The following is a 15,787-nucleotide window of genomic DNA, read 5'->3' as shown; positions in this document are numbered from 1 at the left end:
AAGATTAGGTTGACCCTTGACTCAACTAGTTGCACGTAGGACTTTTTAAGGGGGTGGTGCGTGTGACTGTGGGATGAGTCTCACCCGAAGCGTGGGGATACCCACAATAAGCAAAAAAAAATAAAAAATAAAAAATTGGGACTTTGGAGGAATTGAAATTCAACTTGAAATATTTTCGATTGTTATGAATTAATTCAAAATTGAAGTACAAAGTTTTATGAATTATTTCCATTCGTTTCATATGAACAATATGGGGATTGAAAAAAAAGAAATTAAACTAACTAAAGCATATACGAAGGAATTTTCATTCAAACCTAGACCACAAGATCCTTCGTATGATCAACCTACTCCAAAGAAACAATTTTCCAATATTTAAAATTTTCTCGAAGAATGGGCGAATGCATTCATATTTCTTACCCACACAATGTACATGTGTCGTCTCAAGATAAATACTATATGTAATGGTCATCAACTTGTGAATCAGACCGTTGCTTGAAATTCAATAGTCAACATCTTCGTCTATCGTACAAAGATGAGAAAGCAATCACAATCATTGAGAATAGTAGTAGAATAATCATGTGGCCAAGGAATCTATAAATCATATATATTTCCGTAATCTAAAAACATTGCTAAAAAATCAAAGAACAACAAATATGGTTGATTGGTCATAAAACTTATAAAAATATAAAATTAGTTAAATCGTATCCATTGTATCATTCTTAAATCACTTGAAATTCTATATATTGTCTTTGACTGACTTAAGCGTTGAACAACTATTTGCTGCCTTGTAGCTAGGTACCTCAGAAGTACGTCATCAGATAACCCTAAAAGACAAGTACAGATGGTTTGTGGTAGGGGTGCAACTTGACTCAATTTGATTTGATTTGATTGGAGACCAAATTGAAATTAAACCAATATAGGTCAGTTTTACTAAATAAGAATCATAACTGAATTAAATTCCATTGGAATCAAATTAATCCAAATCGAATTAAATTTGATTTGGTTTGATTCTACGGGTTGTCAATGTTCTATAAATTCTAAGTAATATTTTTAAGGATAAAATAAACATAAAATTTCATATAATAAATCACTAATCTATCTATAAAAAATCATTAATTTATCTGTGAAATATCACTAATTTGTATCCTAACTGTTAAAATAATTCATAATAATTATTATATACATATATATTTATTTATTGTATGGGAGGGTTCAGGGGCGGAGCCAGGATTTAACTCATGTGGGGGCAATGTAAGAGTGGAAGTTTTTTTGTGAGGGCAACGAAGCTTGTAAATTTTTTTGTGGGGGCAACATAACAATGGAAATTGTTTTGTGGGGGCAAGTAAGAGTGTAAAACAAATTGGGATGCAATAGTTCATTACTCCAAAGAAGGTTTGAAAATTCTTATGGGGGCAAGTGCCCTCATTGCCCCCCACTCTAAATCCGCCCCTGGGAGGGTTGGTTCTCGATTTGGTTCGGTTCTATATAAGTTTGATCCGAGAATCAAATCAAATTGATCAATTCTCCATTTTTGTAACCTAGAACCGGACTACGACTAGTTCCAAACCACCCCAAAGCTCTTGGTTTGAACTAGACCAAGTTGCACCCCTAGTTTGTGGCATCATTGGTATTGTTTTGCAAATGGGTTAGGATTTAAATGAAAGGATTATTACTTATAATGCACCCTCGGGAGGAACATCTTTCTTGATTATCTAATTAGTAAACTTTTTCTTTCTTAATGGCCCCACCTTAGCCAAAGTTTTAAGATTTCAAAAAATACCCCTTGCTCACCTCTTTTAAGATATAGAGATTTTTGAAATTCTTTGCAATGATTTACGTCCGCAAATGACAAATGGAGAATGATATATGCATAATTTTAAGATTTAAATGTATCTTTCAATTTTTTTTTAATGATTTGTGAAAATGAATAATGAATAATGAACGAAGAATGACATACTCATAATTTTGAAAAAAAATTAATTGTAATATTGATATGACTTTCCATTCCATCGTTATAATGTATGTATTTTGGGTATTTTGAAATGATATATCTAGTGTTAAACTTGAAAAATTAAAATTGTTTAGCATATTGTTTCAAAGAATATGAAAATGAAAAAAAATAAAAAATAAATAACTAATGACCATATGAGAGGAGAGGGGGACATGGACCTAATTTTATTGGATGTCCTGGGCTCAGACTGAAGAGGAATCAAGCCTAGAGTCAAGTTGACCTTTAGGTTTAAAAAAAAATTGGCCTACACCATGCTTTGATTCCACGATTTTTTTTATATAATTATTTATCACTCCTAATTAAACTCATTAATAGTTTATTTGTATTATCGTTGGCTCGATGAATAGTCATTTTACATCAAACTCAACCATTTTCAATAAAAAAAATTGGATTTTAGGTATCCCAATCAAGTTTAGGAGACTTTATTTTGAAGTTAAGTATTTGAGAAAGAAAGAGGAGTCATTTTAAGCCCTTTGAAAATGTATCTAGAAAATTAGGATTTTTTTTAAAATTCTTTTACTGTCTTTGGATGAAAATCGATCAAAAATAGTTCTTTTGGTTTGAAATCATCTAGACAAGTCATTATGTCAAATTTTTAGACGATCTTTTCATGCATTTTAGTCACACAAAAAAAAAAAAAACAAAAACAAGTAGATTTTACAATGTCGAGTTCAACAATTAAAAAAAAATTCGAGGTCAACAATAAAAGGTGGTAAGCTCAACAATAATAAGTGGTGAGTTTGACAATAAAAATGTTGACCTCGACGATAAATAAAAAGTGGTGAGCTCGACAATTATGAGAGACCATTAAGGAAAGAAAAAAATAATTTACTAAATGAACTATCAACTTACCACCCAAAATTCAAGGACTATTGAGATAGAAAATCCTCTGTCAGGGACCTTTAAGTAATTTTCCCAAAGAAAATGGTATGGTGCAGTGGGTCCCAGCAAATTTAACCTGCTTTGATTTTACTTTTTCTTTTTCTATTAGGTAAGCTTAGCTCAGCCAAAAATTCATTCAACATGGTTAGAACGAGAAACTGATTTTCTGCATGTCTTACCTAATAGAAGAATTTGAAAAAAAGAGAACGACATCATCATGTACTTCTGAATCCTAATGATTTTTTTCCCATGTTTTTAATTTCTTTAAAAACAAGGTCTTAGGGCAAACTTCACAGTTCACACGTGCAGTCATAGTTCAATAGCTGACTCAAATGGACGTCCAGAAGATTAGGCCAAGTTTCTCTGTCATTAGATCACCAAGATACACAATACAAAATTCCCAAGGATTATTAATGTTTCGAGTTTATTGGATTTGATTTAGAAAGAAAGTATTTTAAATATAACAATATATTATAATGCAACTATCGTTATTTCAAAGTACAATGAATGGAATAGTAGAGTGCTTCGACCGATGAGTGATGATTGGACTATTGGAGAGCGATGGCTATGCAGCTAATTAAATCATGTACACACCATAAGCTCCTCGGGAAGGGTAGGTCAAGTGTTCAAAACCCACGAAGCTATGAGTTCCTTGGAATCACCTTCCAAGGTCCGGTTGTCTCTCGACTCAACCAATTGCACATATAACTTTTTGAAAGGGCGGACCATGTGACCGTGGGATTTGATTCGATTAAAATTTGGTCAAGTTAACTTGAATTGATTTCGAGGTGATTCAGGCATAAAACTTGATGGAACTAAGTCGGGCAAATCATTTAATCAACTCGTACAAGTCAACTTGAAAATGCATTGTGTCAACTTAGAAACTTGATCGAGTTATTCAATTATGTACAATATTGTTGTGGAGGACAAAAATGGGTAATCGATGGATATAATATTGCCTGGATTACCTCATTCTTGTCATCTAGATCTTGTCTTTAATTTCTTGGATCGATTACTCAAATCTTATTCTATAATTCAATGGTGAGGTCAACTTAGCGTATTATAAATTAGATTAAATGGTGTCATTTTACAAATTTGATGATGTGGTATTACATCATATATGATTGGGAACAATTTTTTTTATCGCGGTCAAGGAATACTATATTTAACTCAATTTTTGATAAATCTTTGGACCAGAAATTTTTTTACATCCCTCAATGAACCATCATCTTTTAGTACTCAAGTTTATTTTTAATGTCCAACCTTCACAAATCATGAAGGGTCTGTTTGGAAAGTGAAGCTGTGTAGATCGCTTGCTATTTTTGAAATAAACATTAATGTTCGATGGACTAGATGGCATAGTTCGCTTGTCAGTTCAAGTGACATATGGTGGTCTAGACGAAGGAACGAAGTTATAAATTTGATCCCTTTTCAATAATTGGAGAATTATATATTATATGTATGTATTTTACGAGTCCTATAAATTTGCACTCTAAATTTTGTAATGTGTGTTTTAAAAATCGGCCAGAATCGATTGCCTCCCTAGACTTACATCATTTTGCAAGAAAATCAACTTGGATCAAATATAAGTGGTTTATGTGAAAGAATCATCCGTTCTTTTATTTATTTTGATTGGGAATCAATGGTTTAACCATTAAATAGAGTGAATTAATCATTGATTTACAGTACAAAACTTTAGTTTAGGAAAATTACTCGAAAGATTAATTAATAATAAAACATATCTAAATAAATAAAAAATATAAATACAAATCAGTCGCACTATCCAATTATTTTATGAAAAATACTTACTCAAGTCTCCTTACAAAGATGACACACATATGAATGAGAGAGAGAGATATGTCTCTAAAGTCAGGATTTCTAAAGAAATATGAAATAAACTGGTGAGAGAGTTCATATTTACTTATTTAGAGCCACCTACCCTTTCATTTGAATTCGAATCATTTATTTTATTTATTATTATTTGTGGTTGGGGAGGGGGTGATTTAGACATACAATCCTTAATTTGGTTGAAAATTTGAAATCCTATTGACCTTGACGACAGTCTTATTTAATGGACTGATAGAAATTGACCTAAATACTCTCATCATTAAACTTGAGGTTCTCAGCCTGTTATCTTTAATCTCTAGAATAAAAAAAATTAGCCTCCTTCTCCAACCTTGAGATTCTGTCTGCCTTCAAATCTAAAGAATAAATTAGAATTTTTAGAAAAATAAAGGAAATTAACAAAATAAAATATATAAATAACTTTCCTTTAAAAAAAAAAAAAGAATTATCAAAATGATTAAAAAATCATTTTAATGAATATTTTAAAAACCCGACTGACACTGACGTAGTAATTTACCAAATTTTTTACTAACTATCCATCTTGGACGTCCTAAAGTTTTTTATCCTGATGTTCAACCTCGAGATTCTATAGATTAAAAAGAATATGGAATCGATTGAAGAGATTAAAGATGATGGAATTTTAAGTAAAAAAATTAAGGATTTTTAATTAGAGATTAAAAATAAGGGCATTTAGATGATTTTAAGTTGACTATCAAAGAATAATCATAATTGGGTAAACCTTAAAACATAGTTTTAAAAATTGGATTGAATTGGTGGTTTAATCAAAATTTTTAATATAATCAATTTGACTAATAAGCCATTAGTATTATTGATCATCAATCTATTATGAATATAAAATTTGAACCAATTCAATATAAATCTATAATTTTTTAAATATTTTACTAAAGATAAACCAATCCAATCAAATTGAGTCATGTTGCAAAGGTGGTTTGACCAATTTAACATATTTTTGATCTGATTATCGGTTTGATTTTTAAAGATTGTTTTAAAGTACCTTTTAATAAAAATTTGAAAAAAAAAAAAAAGAAAAAGAAAAATTATGTCAAATTTATGACTTTAATTTTAAAATTAAGAAATATTTAAAAGAAATGAAACACATCTCTACGTCACCTAAACACACTTACTACTAACCACCTTACTTACCACACGTGAACTTCTTCCGCGCGAATACTGTTGAGGTAACTTTTTCCAACCAAAACCGTATCTCTTTTCTTCTTCTTTTTTCCAAAAAGGGAGAAATTTATTTGAAGATATATTATACATAATTTGGACACACCCCTCCAAATTTTGGTATTTGTAAGATATACCAACTGTGATCTTTTTAGGAGAGATAACGAAAATGACCAAAATACCCTTATTATCAACATCTTATTAAGAAGAAAAAAAAAAACCATTTCTTCAATCTCTTCACTCCGTGAACAAGCTCCTTAAAAAGATTTTTTTTTTTCTTGTAATAATCCCTTAATTCTCATATTTAAGTAGAGTGATTTTGTTGTTTAGTTAAAGTAGCATTTTCAATTATGATTTAAAATCTCGTTTTGATGTTTTAGACGAGTTTTCTGAAATATTTGAGACATCTTGTTTAACAACAAGAAAAATGAACATGAATTTTAAATCTTATTTGATACAATAACTCGTCTGTTTGTCTCGTTGCTGGGTGATATCGAGATGATTCGGACGAGTTTTAAAATCATACAAAATGTGTTGTGAGAGGAAAAAAAAAATTAAAATCCAAATAGGTCCACTCCTCATGTTGGATGAAATATATATATATATGGGGCGGTTCAAGAGCCATATGAGAAAACATATGAAAAAACTTTCGTTTTTCAAAATAAGAGTTAGAGGTTTTGGATTGAGCTGATTTTTCGCAAGGATGGTCACTATGATGAAAAGATCATCCTCACAAAAAATCAGCTCAATCAGAAACTTCTAAATCCATCAAAGTGATTTACAAATTAGTAATAAAATTGGTAAAAAATCGACAGTTCACATTCTAAATCACTTTTAATGGGGTTAGAAGTTTCAGATTGGGCTGATTTTTTTTTTTTTTTGAATGATTTTCCCATCATAGGAATCATCCTCACAAAAAATCAGCTCAATCCAAAATTTCTAACCCATATTTTAAAATTTTATTAAAAATGAAATTTTTACATATGTTTTCTCATATGGCCCTTGAACCTGACCCATATATATATATATATTTTTGTTGAGAAATATGTAATCATTCATATATTCTTAAAAAAGAAAAAATAAAAAATTCACTCATTTTCCATGCACAATTATATAGACCCTAAATTAGCCTTATTTGTGACTTTTCCTTGTTAATTAAAATCGTTGTCAAAAGTGACCCAAATATTATGGTAAGTGGACCCCAACAAAAACGTATCATAGTATACCGACGGCGTTATCCTTCCTATATATAATAATAAAAAAATATTTGTGATGATTTACTTGGATTAATCAACGGTAATGAACTGACAACTTAAAAATATATTTGACGCACACCGTTGATGGAAAGAGAGAGTCAAAGACATCTACTTTGAATATTTCCAATCACCATCCATGGCCCACACAATAGCTTGCCCTTCTCTGCGGCTGGCTCCAGTCAATCGGCTTAACCCCTTAACGCGTCCATAGTCAAAGTCATCTATTCCCCTTCCTTGCCTTCCTTCTCTTCTCTCAACCCTTTATAAAAACCCTTTTCTCCCTCTCATATGCCCATCTTCATCAATTTCTCTCTCTCTCTCTCTCTCTCTCAGCCCAAGAACTCTCTCTCTCTCTCTCTCTCTCTAAGCCAAGAACTCTCTGAATTTGCTTACATCATCACTTGCTTCCCATCAATTATACTCTAAGAGACACCGAAAGGATGGCTGTAAGCAGCGGAGGGCGTACGTTGGAGCAAACACCAACATGGGCAGTCGCCGTTGTGTGTTTTATACTTGTCCTTGTATCGATTATAATTGAATATATCATCCATCTCATAGGAAAAGTAAGTAGTACTCTAATTTAAATTCTTAATTACAAGAAAACAAGATTAAAAGAAACAAAAAAGGGTATATAGTTTGCTAATTAATTTATCTATGTTGATATGTGTAGTGGTTAACAAGGAGACACAAAAGAGCTCTTTTTGAAGCATTAGAGAAGATTAAATCAGGTAACCCACCTCTCTTATAATCTTATAATCTTATAATATATCATATTTATGTAGTTCATCACTTCTTCTTTCTTAAGTATTAAATTATTGTTTAATTAATAATAATTTTATTTTATTTTATTTTTTGATTTACAGAGCTTATGTTGCTTGGATTTATATCCTTGCTTCTAACAGTAGGACAAGGACCGATTTCAAATATTTGCATACCAAAGCATGTTGCAGATTCTTGGCATCCATGTAGCAAAAAACAGGAAGATAAGAAAAATAACGATTATACGTCATCCCACGATTCGGAGGATTCAAATGAAGGAAGGAAACTTCTTTCTACTTCTTCAGATTCCTTCCGGCGCATTTTAGCTGCAGCAGGAGGAGCAGATAAATGCGAAGAGAAGGCAAGCCCTTAAGTTTTTATTCTATTTTTTTTTTAATTTTTTTTGGGGAAAATTCTTCGACACTCGAAAATATGTGGCTGAGATGAGAAGATATTCCTAGGGATTCTTAAAATAATTGATATTATACATGTCATGTCAGCCATTTGTTGGACAGTCGGCGTCCAATGTAATTAAAATTAATAATAAAGGTCTTGTTAACATGTGGCCTAAGGGTAAATCTTAAAGTGCAATAAATACACTTTGAAATTTTGAATAAGACGATATTTTGATAAAAACAACTTTTTTTTTAAGGGCAGTCAATAAAATCCTAATAATAATAAAAAGTCTTTTGTTTAATTGGATTTTTTTTAATTTTTATTTCAATTTTCAACATATTCATCGTCAGCAATGGACGAAATTCCAAGTCAACCCCCGAAACAAGAGGGAACCTGTGGAGGTGTTGATGATAAATACATATTTATGAAGTTGGTCAACCAAGGGTTTGCCACTTTGGCACAAGTTTGTGGGTCCTACTCACAATAAATACTTGGACCACCACTTTGACTTTCATTGATTCCCTCAAATTTGGTTTCAGTTTTAACATACTCATGCACGACTAACCTTCATATAAATTTATCAAGTCTGATGGCTGGGGTCACCATCAAAGTACCAAGTCGAGATATGGGTAAGAATTAGCCAAAAACTGTGAATCACTTGCCCACATTTGATTGGTCTTAACAAGTGACTAAGTATTTATGAACAACACATCAAGTTTTCTCCTTTCTCACTAAAAACATTTTTTCGGGTTAATGGGTCAGCTATTTTAATCAATTTCTTCTAGTAGATGAATCCAAATGGATCTAATCAAACAAGTTAATAAACAATATGGGTTCGGGTTTGTTTTGACGTACATGCAGGGTAAAGTAGCATTGGTGTCGGCAGATGGTATCCATCAACTTCACATCTTCATCTTCGTGTTAGCTGTCTTCCACGTGCTTTATTGTATACTCACGATGGCTTTGGGCCGAGCCAAGGTAATAATTTACACACACACACACTTATACACACAAACACACTTTTTTTTCCTTATTTTTCTTACAAAACACCAAAGTGTGAGAAAATAAACACACGTGTGGAATGTTGGGTTGGGAATGCAGATGAAACGTTGGAAGAATTGGGAGAAAGAAACAAGGACAGTTGAATACCAATTCTCACATGGTAACCTCACATAAATCCATTTTATATTCGGATCAATCCTAATGGTTTGATCCTGTAATTTAAACATTTCGGGTCGGGTTGTGTTAAAATGGTATAATAACGAGTGTGGTTTTTGACAGATCCGGAGAGGTTCAGGTTTGCTAGGGAGACATCGTTTGGGCGAAGACACTTGAGTTTCTGGAGCAGGTCACCCGTTCTCCTTTGGATCGTAAGAACCCGAACCTATCCGTTTATGTTTATTTATTTTTTGATTAATTGTTGTTATATTGTTATTGAGTCATTATGACTGTTATTTGTTTAGTCAAATAGTTTGACTTAAGATCAATGATGAGATCATTGTAATATATGCCACGTGTCTTCTTGTTTTTGGTTCTAGTTTTAGAAATGGTGATATCTTGGTAGGACCCATTAGTTCTACGGTTCAGATCGACCAAAATTAGCTAAAAAATTCAAGAGGTAATCCCTGATCCCATCTAACTGAATGGACCCACCAAGAAATGACAAGTCCTGCACTGTTGTTGGATCGGAAATATATGGCGAAGGTTCCATGTTATTAATTTTCTATCAGATATTAATATATTAAATTATCGATCTAGATAAATAAGTCGCTACGTTTACGTGCCCGATTAGATTAGAGGAAAGAAAAGTCAAACCGACCAGAGTGGATGCCTAACTAATTTAAAGTGGGACGTATTTACCCCTGATATGATATTTTAATTCCAGAGAGTTTAATGGTGTGGTCTGTGTTTTTTTTTTTTTTACTTTCAGGTGTGTTTCTTCAGACAGTTCTTTAGATCAGTTCCTAAGGTTGATTATTTGACTCTACGACATGGGTTTATTATGGTAAGTTGTTTTTGATTAGTTAAAACAGTCCTTAATTAAAGAGCTTGAGATTTCAAGTTTTCATTTTTATAGATTTATTATTAAACTCTACTTCACTTGTTTTCAGGCACATTTAGCTCCTCAAAGCTCTACTAAATTTGATTTTCAGAAATACATCAACAGATCTCTTGAAGAGGATTTCAAGGTTGTTGTGGGGATCAGGTTTGTTCTCTCTCTCTCTCTCCTCTCTCTCTCTCTCTCTCTTTTATTTGGTTTGTTTGACTAAATGTTTGTTTGATTTACTTGCAGTCCAACAATTTGGCTATGTGCGGTCGTGTTTCTACTGTTCAATACTCACGGTAAGCAAATACGTACGACTAGGATTAGGAATGATAGTGTGATACAATACAACACCATTATATGCTACAAACGTCTCCATGTCAATCAAACTGCACAATACACCTCTTACATGAATCACACACTCACACTCACATGAAACAGCTGTTAGATATTGTAGAAAGGAGGTCAAATCAAATATCTAGTAACCTACTTCCAATAATGTAACGAGCTTCAGTAGTCCAAGAGATGTCCAAGAGATGTGGTCTCTTGATTTTTGAAATTGTTTAATGCGTGCGGGATGAGAAAGTTTTTGTGCACAGAAAAGTTAATTCGGGATTTTATAAAATCTAGATTGACAAATAACATGATTTATATGTATTGAGAACATTGTGACTTCCTGCGATTAATTAATTTAAAATTTTATGAAAGTTTGAAATGACTTTTCCATCCAACAAAAAAAAGAAAGAAAAGTTCTCAACGTAGAGTACATGGTTCACTTGAAATTCATGAGTTCTAACTTTGAAGGGCTCACACGGTTTCTAGATGGTTGAACCTTTAGATGAGGAGCATTAAGTAATTGGGTTTTGGAAAAAATTAATTTAATTTCTTTGGATAATTTCTAATTTTGGTTTTTTTGTTGGATTAAAATAAAATTATTACTTTTTTTTTTTTTGGTGGACAGGATTGTATTCTTATCTCTGGCTACCCTTTATCCCATTAATTGTAAGCAACAGTCCTATATTTTACTTCCTTTGGTTTTATTAATGTGTCCAAAAGATGGATCTGACCGTTGATTTGGCATTTGTGTAGATCATTTTATTGGTGGGGACAAAGTTACAAGTGGTTGTGACAAGAATGGGACTAAGGATTCAAGATCGAGGAGACGTGGTGAAGGGTGTCCCAACCGTTCAACCAGCTGATGATCTTTTCTGGTTTAATCGCCCTAGACTTGTCCTCTTTCTCATCCACTTTGTTCTCTTTCAGGTACTTTTCAATATATCTAACTATTTATATAAGCTTTCATTAATGTGCACCTCACCATTATTATTTTTTATTAATCTTGTTTTTCTTCTTTATTTTCAAACTTTGTAGAATGCCTTCCAACTTGCCTTCTTTGCCTGGACTTGGGTAAGCCAATCTCTATAGAACTATATATCTGACCAATTTTTTTTTTTTTTTTAACATTAATTTTACCTCCTTAATAACAAATAATAATTGTTTATCAATCTCTCTTTCAGTATGAATTTGGGTTGAAATCTTGCTTTCATGAGCATACAGAAGATGTAGTCATTAGAATATCAATGGGGTGAGTCTCTTTTTCACAATTCTGAATCTGTGAATCACTATCTCCTAAATTTTTTTTTTAAATTTGGAAATCGATAAATTAAATCGGGGAATTGAAACATTAAACGATGATTTGTTATTGAATACGGTGAAAATTTTACCCTTCAAATCTTAAGACAAGATATATTTTTAGGGAAGTTGAAAATGATGGGGTTTTGAGTAGAAACCTCAAAACATTATTTGTATAATCTATTTATTTATTTTCCAATTTTTCCAAATTAATCTAACTAGCCCAAATAATTGTTGAATCTAATTTATGTTACTATGTCATGAATTAGTGTACATGTTTATTAATTTATACCATCAATTGATATAGAATGACAATAAAATCCTTACTTTTTATAGGTGATTTGAAATTCACGTAAATTAACAAATATGATATTTTGATCAGGGTCCTCGTACAATTCCTATGCAGTTACGTGACTCTCCCTCTCTATGCCCTGGTGACACAGGTCAGAAACAAACATAACAACACTGTTTATTTTGCTTAATATATCACTCTAAATTTTAGAATAATAATTGTAATTATAATAATCTAAAGTGTCTTCGTTTTGTTATACAAACAGATGGGTACAAGCATGAAACCCACCATCTTCAATGATAGAGTGGCAACAGCTCTAAGAAAATGGCACCATAGTGCCAAGAAGAACATCAAGCATAACCGACACTCAACATCCGTTACACCCATGTCGAGTAGGCCGGCAACTCCCTCACATCACATGTCCCCGGTTCATCTATTGCGCCATTACCGTAATGAAGTTGATAGCATGCACACATCTCCGAGGATGTCAAATATGGATAATGAGCATTGGGACAGCGAAGGGTCACCTTCACCCATGCACCACCAAGCTGAGGGCTCTTCGTCTCATCACTATAGGCACCGAGGTTCACCCGAACAAGTGAAGGAGAATAAAGAGATAAGTTTATCCGAATTGCCTCCGCCATCTCATCAATCTTTCCACATCCAACATGAAATTGATATTAACTCTTCGAATCAACATGCAATCAAGATTGGGTCTTCGGATTTCTCCTTCGATAAAAGATAGAAGAGTCAATTATAGGGAGGTTTTGCTCCTTACAATTCTATCCGATTGCTTGATTCATCCTGCTTTGTCTGAAGATGATGCAATAATGGCTGATGATGATGAACCAAAGTTATCAAAAAAAGGGGGAATCGATGATCGTGGTTGAATGTTTGCAGGATCTTGTACTACATTCTTTTTTTTTTTTGTTTAATTAGTGTTTCAGCGAATGGGCATAAAAATTGAACCTTTAATTGTTGTTTATGCATTATATATATGTACACTGTACCACATTACTTGTGTGATTTTTCTACAAATATAGTTTTGAACATTGAGGAAAATTGCAACAATTTTCATTTGAATACGCTAATCATACTTGTGTGGGTAAAAGTTTGGTATCATCTCGAGTGAACTAGTGTTACATCTTGATTCGTAAATATATATCTCAGACCAAATTAATAGGGATCCGACAATGGAAACGAGTTTTACAGGAGCAAATTAAATTCATCTTGGATTGTGCAATTGAAATTGTGATGCATGGAGAAGAATCATCATGATCAATCCAAAGATCGAGGAGCATTATTGGCATAATCATAATGGAAAAGAAAATATATTGTGAATCTAACTTAAGCATTAGAGGCTCTTTGATATATATCACTTTAACTCCTAAAATTAAGAATTAGATCGACCAACATTGGACTATAATGAGTTGTTGGGACTAGATGAATTTTAATAGGACGGAGTGGATACTTTGAAGTTGATCCCAACTAATGGCTGAGGTGTGCTGAGAAGAGTCACAATGTGAAAAAAGCCCAAATTTCGCAGTCTTGGGCCGTCAAATTTCATAAAATTCGACGGACCAAAAGGTTGAATTAGAGTCAATTTTTTTTTTTCGACAGGTCAAAACTATCAAATTAATGAAAAATGAGAGAAATTCGACAACTCTAAGCCATCAAATCTGAAAACATTAAGAATTTCGATGATCCTAAATAGTCAAAATTCAATTTCTAAAGTCAATTTTTTCTATCAAATTTCCCAACTTTCACACAGTGAGTAGTAGAGATAGCTTCCAAAGGCAATATCTTCCCATCTCAACCGTTAGTGGGATACAAACACTAGAATTTGCCTAGTGTATGATATCAAGTGGTGTCGTGTTATGTGGAAGGAGAGACTTAGTCATAGAAAATGACAAAAGATGTGCAACAAGAATCCACAGAATGCGTTCTGAGTCCCATGGGCTCCCATTGTTTCTTTCTCTTTACTCTTTAGTGCCTTATGTTTACTCTCCTCAATCCTCTATCATCCCAAAACTCATCTCTTCGTCTATAACTTCACCACCCATTTCTCAACTCACCAAACAACCACTACTCTCTCTCTCTCTCTCTCGCACACACACACTTACTTGGAGAAATGCAAGGGTTGGTAGGGCAGTTGAGTCGACATTTTTATGGAATATTTTGTGTGGGTGTACTCATAATCGCCACCACCATCCTTCACTATGCTTGTGCTGAGCCTAACAACTCTCGCCATCACACCAAGCAACGTGTGGCCGCTTTGCAACCACCTCTTGAACCCTCTCTCCTTTGATTTCGTCTCTCTCTACGGTTTGTGACTTTGGGAAGATGAGATTAAAGCAAGGATAAAGTAACAGACCACTTTTTTTTTTTAAATTTTAATTTTAGTCTCGTTCCTTTGATTCTATCAGTAGTTCTTTCTTTGTAAACAATGGAAAAAAAAAAAAAAACAAAAAATATGGGATCAGCCACATATTTTTTATTTTTTCTAATTCTTCTTCCTTTTTTTTTTCCCCCCTTCTAAACAAATAATTAAGGAAGACAAAGGGGTCCCCGCAATTTTATGAGCGTTATCCAATCAGCCAAAGAATTCTCTATCTTAGAAAAGGATTTTTTTTTTTTTTTGGTGCTTGATCGAATTTTTTGAAATATTTTGATATAGAAATAGTATAATTAGAGAAGGGGTGTGAAACAGATTGAAATCTCCAACATAAATGTGTCGTAGGAAATTTGGGAATCAATAAGAAAAGAAGGATCAAATAAATTTATAATATGTAGGTTCTGATATTGTATAAATTAGAGAGATGAAGGGAATAAGAAAAAAAAAACTTTTATGGGTTATATTCAATTTAAATCTCTATACAATATTACAGCATTTTTCATGGAATATATCGTGAATAATGATTTTCTAATTAGAAAGTCTTTCACTCGGTCAATACTCGGCTGATGTGGCACAGACATTGAACCATAGATTCTTTTTCTTGTGATACACAAATATACATATTTTATGAGAATGTGTTGTTGTGTATCCCAAGAAAAAGAATCTATGGTTCTGTGACCATGCCATGTCAGCTGAGTATGGACCGAGTGAAGATTTTCTAATTAGTAAATCAAGACTCATCTATCATTTTCTGATAAGATAAATTTATCTAATTCAAATCTTAATTTAAATTGATGCTTGACAAACAAGCTAGTCGATATAGGATTCTTCACAACTTTGGTTACATAAAGAACATTAATTAATGTAATAATTTTTTTAGAAGTTAAATTTAATTGGTTAAATTTTGTGTGTCGATTCCACTATCTGATTTCAAAGATTCACTTTCGCCTACCAATATTTTTACTATTATTATGAGAGAAGGCCGTGCAGGAGTGGTTCACATCAAATTTTAGATTCCACAAATGCCTTTGCTTTTACATTTAAAATTGATATAATCAAAGGCGATTTTAGTCAAAAATCAAGA

The 15,787-nt window shown here is 32.5% G+C and overlaps 1 protein-coding gene across 1 annotated transcript; it reads left to right on the top strand.

The window, feature by feature from the left end:
* The first annotated feature begins 7,504 nt into the window (after nt 1-7,504).
* Nucleotides 7,505-13,399, top strand: LOC147399829 (MLO-like protein 6). The gene is made up of 15 exons (XM_086445348.1): nt 7,505-7,748; nt 7,856-7,913; nt 8,049-8,305; nt 9,202-9,318; nt 9,442-9,502; nt 9,622-9,710; nt 10,271-10,345; nt 10,452-10,546; nt 10,634-10,683; nt 11,346-11,386; nt 11,474-11,647; nt 11,756-11,791; nt 11,902-11,969; nt 12,399-12,459; nt 12,574-13,399. The coding sequence occupies exons 1-15, from the start codon at nt 7,626-7,628 to the stop codon at nt 13,051-13,053; spliced, it is 1,785 nt and encodes a 594-aa protein (XP_086301474.1). The 5' UTR covers nt 7,505-7,625; the 3' UTR covers nt 13,054-13,399.
* Nucleotides 13,400-15,787: the final 2,388 nt, after the last annotated feature.

The sequence above is a fragment of the Akebia trifoliata genome, chromosome 6 (genome assembly GCF_017979445.1).
Source record: "Akebia trifoliata isolate Shusen 1 chromosome 6, ASM1797944v1, whole genome shotgun sequence".
Classification (NCBI taxonomy): Eukaryota; Viridiplantae; Streptophyta; class Magnoliopsida; order Ranunculales; family Lardizabalaceae; genus Akebia; species Akebia trifoliata.
This window is presented reverse-complemented; position numbering and strand designations above follow the sequence as displayed.

Excerpts from the sequence above, each read along its gene's own strand:
- LOC147399829 (XM_086445348.1), top strand. The coding sequence starts at position 7,626 with ATGGCTGTAAGCAGCGGAGGGCGTACGTTGGAGCAAACACCAACATGG. Across the intron at positions 10,684-11,345 it reads TCTACTGTTCAATACTCACG|GATTGTATTCTTATCTCTGG; the intron begins GTAAGCAAATAC and ends TTTGGTGGACAG. Across the intron at positions 11,648-11,755 it reads TCCACTTTGTTCTCTTTCAG|AATGCCTTCCAACTTGCCTT; the intron begins GTACTTTTCAAT and ends CAAACTTTGTAG.